Below are 1,281 nucleotides of genomic sequence, written 5' to 3' on the forward strand. Positions count from 1 at the left end.
CGATTAAAGCAAAGTCATAAAATGTAATGGCTAATATGCATTGATTAGATTAATATATTAAGGGTTAATATATTCTGAATTCATACTGATTTGTATACCATTTTGTTATTATATTTAATTTATTTCTAAAGGTGTTAGGGCTGCTGGACGTAAAGCCAAGAAGCCGGAAGAAGACGAAGTGGACGAGGGCGAGTCCACTTCTAAACCAGACTACAATCATAAAGACAACAGCTTCAGGGAATACCGGAGGCTGCTGGCTGAAATCGCTGCGGTGCCTGGGTATCTTGATAAGACTGCCAAGACGAGGGAGTTCATCACAAAAGGAACTGATGGGGGTAAGTAGTTAAAAGTATCTCATATTAATCTATGGTCAACTATTTACACCTCATTAAACAAAAATCGCACTTAAAATAAATTTTAATTTAATGTCTATTTTTTGAAACAAATAAAAAAAGGTTTATTGAGATAGAGATAATAGTTTATAGAGATTAATTGGCCATTTTGTAACCCCCTTGATTGTTATTTACATGGCAGTACTTTCGCACTAGGTCTGGTGTGATAGTTGATAGTACAAGTAGCGGTAGTGAAGTTATTGTCAAATTATAGCCAATATTCATGACTGACTCTTAACAACTTAAATCAATTTTTAAGAATAGTTGTAGCCACTGCAATGGTTGCGATGACAGCACTATCAGACTAGGTATAGCATGTCGGTACATGTTACAGTAGTAAAGCTACTGTCATGAAAACTCACAAGTGACCCAAATGTCAAGTTGTGAAAAGGTTTCCTGTCCCTTTCATTTAAAAATACTGTCATCAAATTGTTTACTGTCATGACAGTACTGTCTCACTAGGTATAGTGTGATAGGTGTCAGTACTTGTTATGATTGTGAAGCTACTGCTATGCTGAAGTCTGTTTGTTTAAAGTTGTGAGGGTAGCTACAGGCTTTAAAAATAAACATTAAGTAATCTTTGGAACAGAAGAAAACATCTTTTCAAAGTGTTCTTCCATAATGTTAGGAAATTGTTACATAGTATATTTAACTTCTTAGCTAAAGATTTATACTTCATTGTTATTTACATTTTATATGTATGAATAAATAGCTTATGAATTATTGATTAGTTTTATTTTGGTAACTAGCTGTATATTATTTACAAAGTCAGTACGAACTTCGCCTCTCTTTACACTTACATGTTTGTTCATTTGTTTTTAGTCTGACATTTTTAGTTTTTATTTCATTTTAAAATTTTATTTGTTAATTTTAATACTTATTGGTATCC

At 32.5% G+C, this 1,281-nt stretch overlaps 1 protein-coding gene across 1 annotated transcript in view; it reads left to right on the forward strand.

Annotated features, from left to right (window-relative positions):
• The window catches only part of DNAlig3 (DNA ligase 3), a gene marked incomplete at its 5' end in the record, with an annotated part of 68,748 nt that overhangs the window by 24,111 nt on the left and 43,356 nt on the right, over positions 1-1,281 (forward strand). The window contains 1 exon segment of the mRNA XM_067046830.1: positions 132-335. Coding sequence (XP_066902931.1) covers positions 132-335 — 204 coding nt within the window.

Source organism: Halyomorpha halys, unplaced genomic scaffold, assembly GCF_000696795.3.
Source record: "Halyomorpha halys isolate HHAL.00 unplaced genomic scaffold, Hhal_1.1 Scaffold1059.1, whole genome shotgun sequence".
In the NCBI taxonomy this organism is placed as follows: domain Eukaryota; kingdom Metazoa; phylum Arthropoda; class Insecta; order Hemiptera; family Pentatomidae; genus Halyomorpha; species Halyomorpha halys.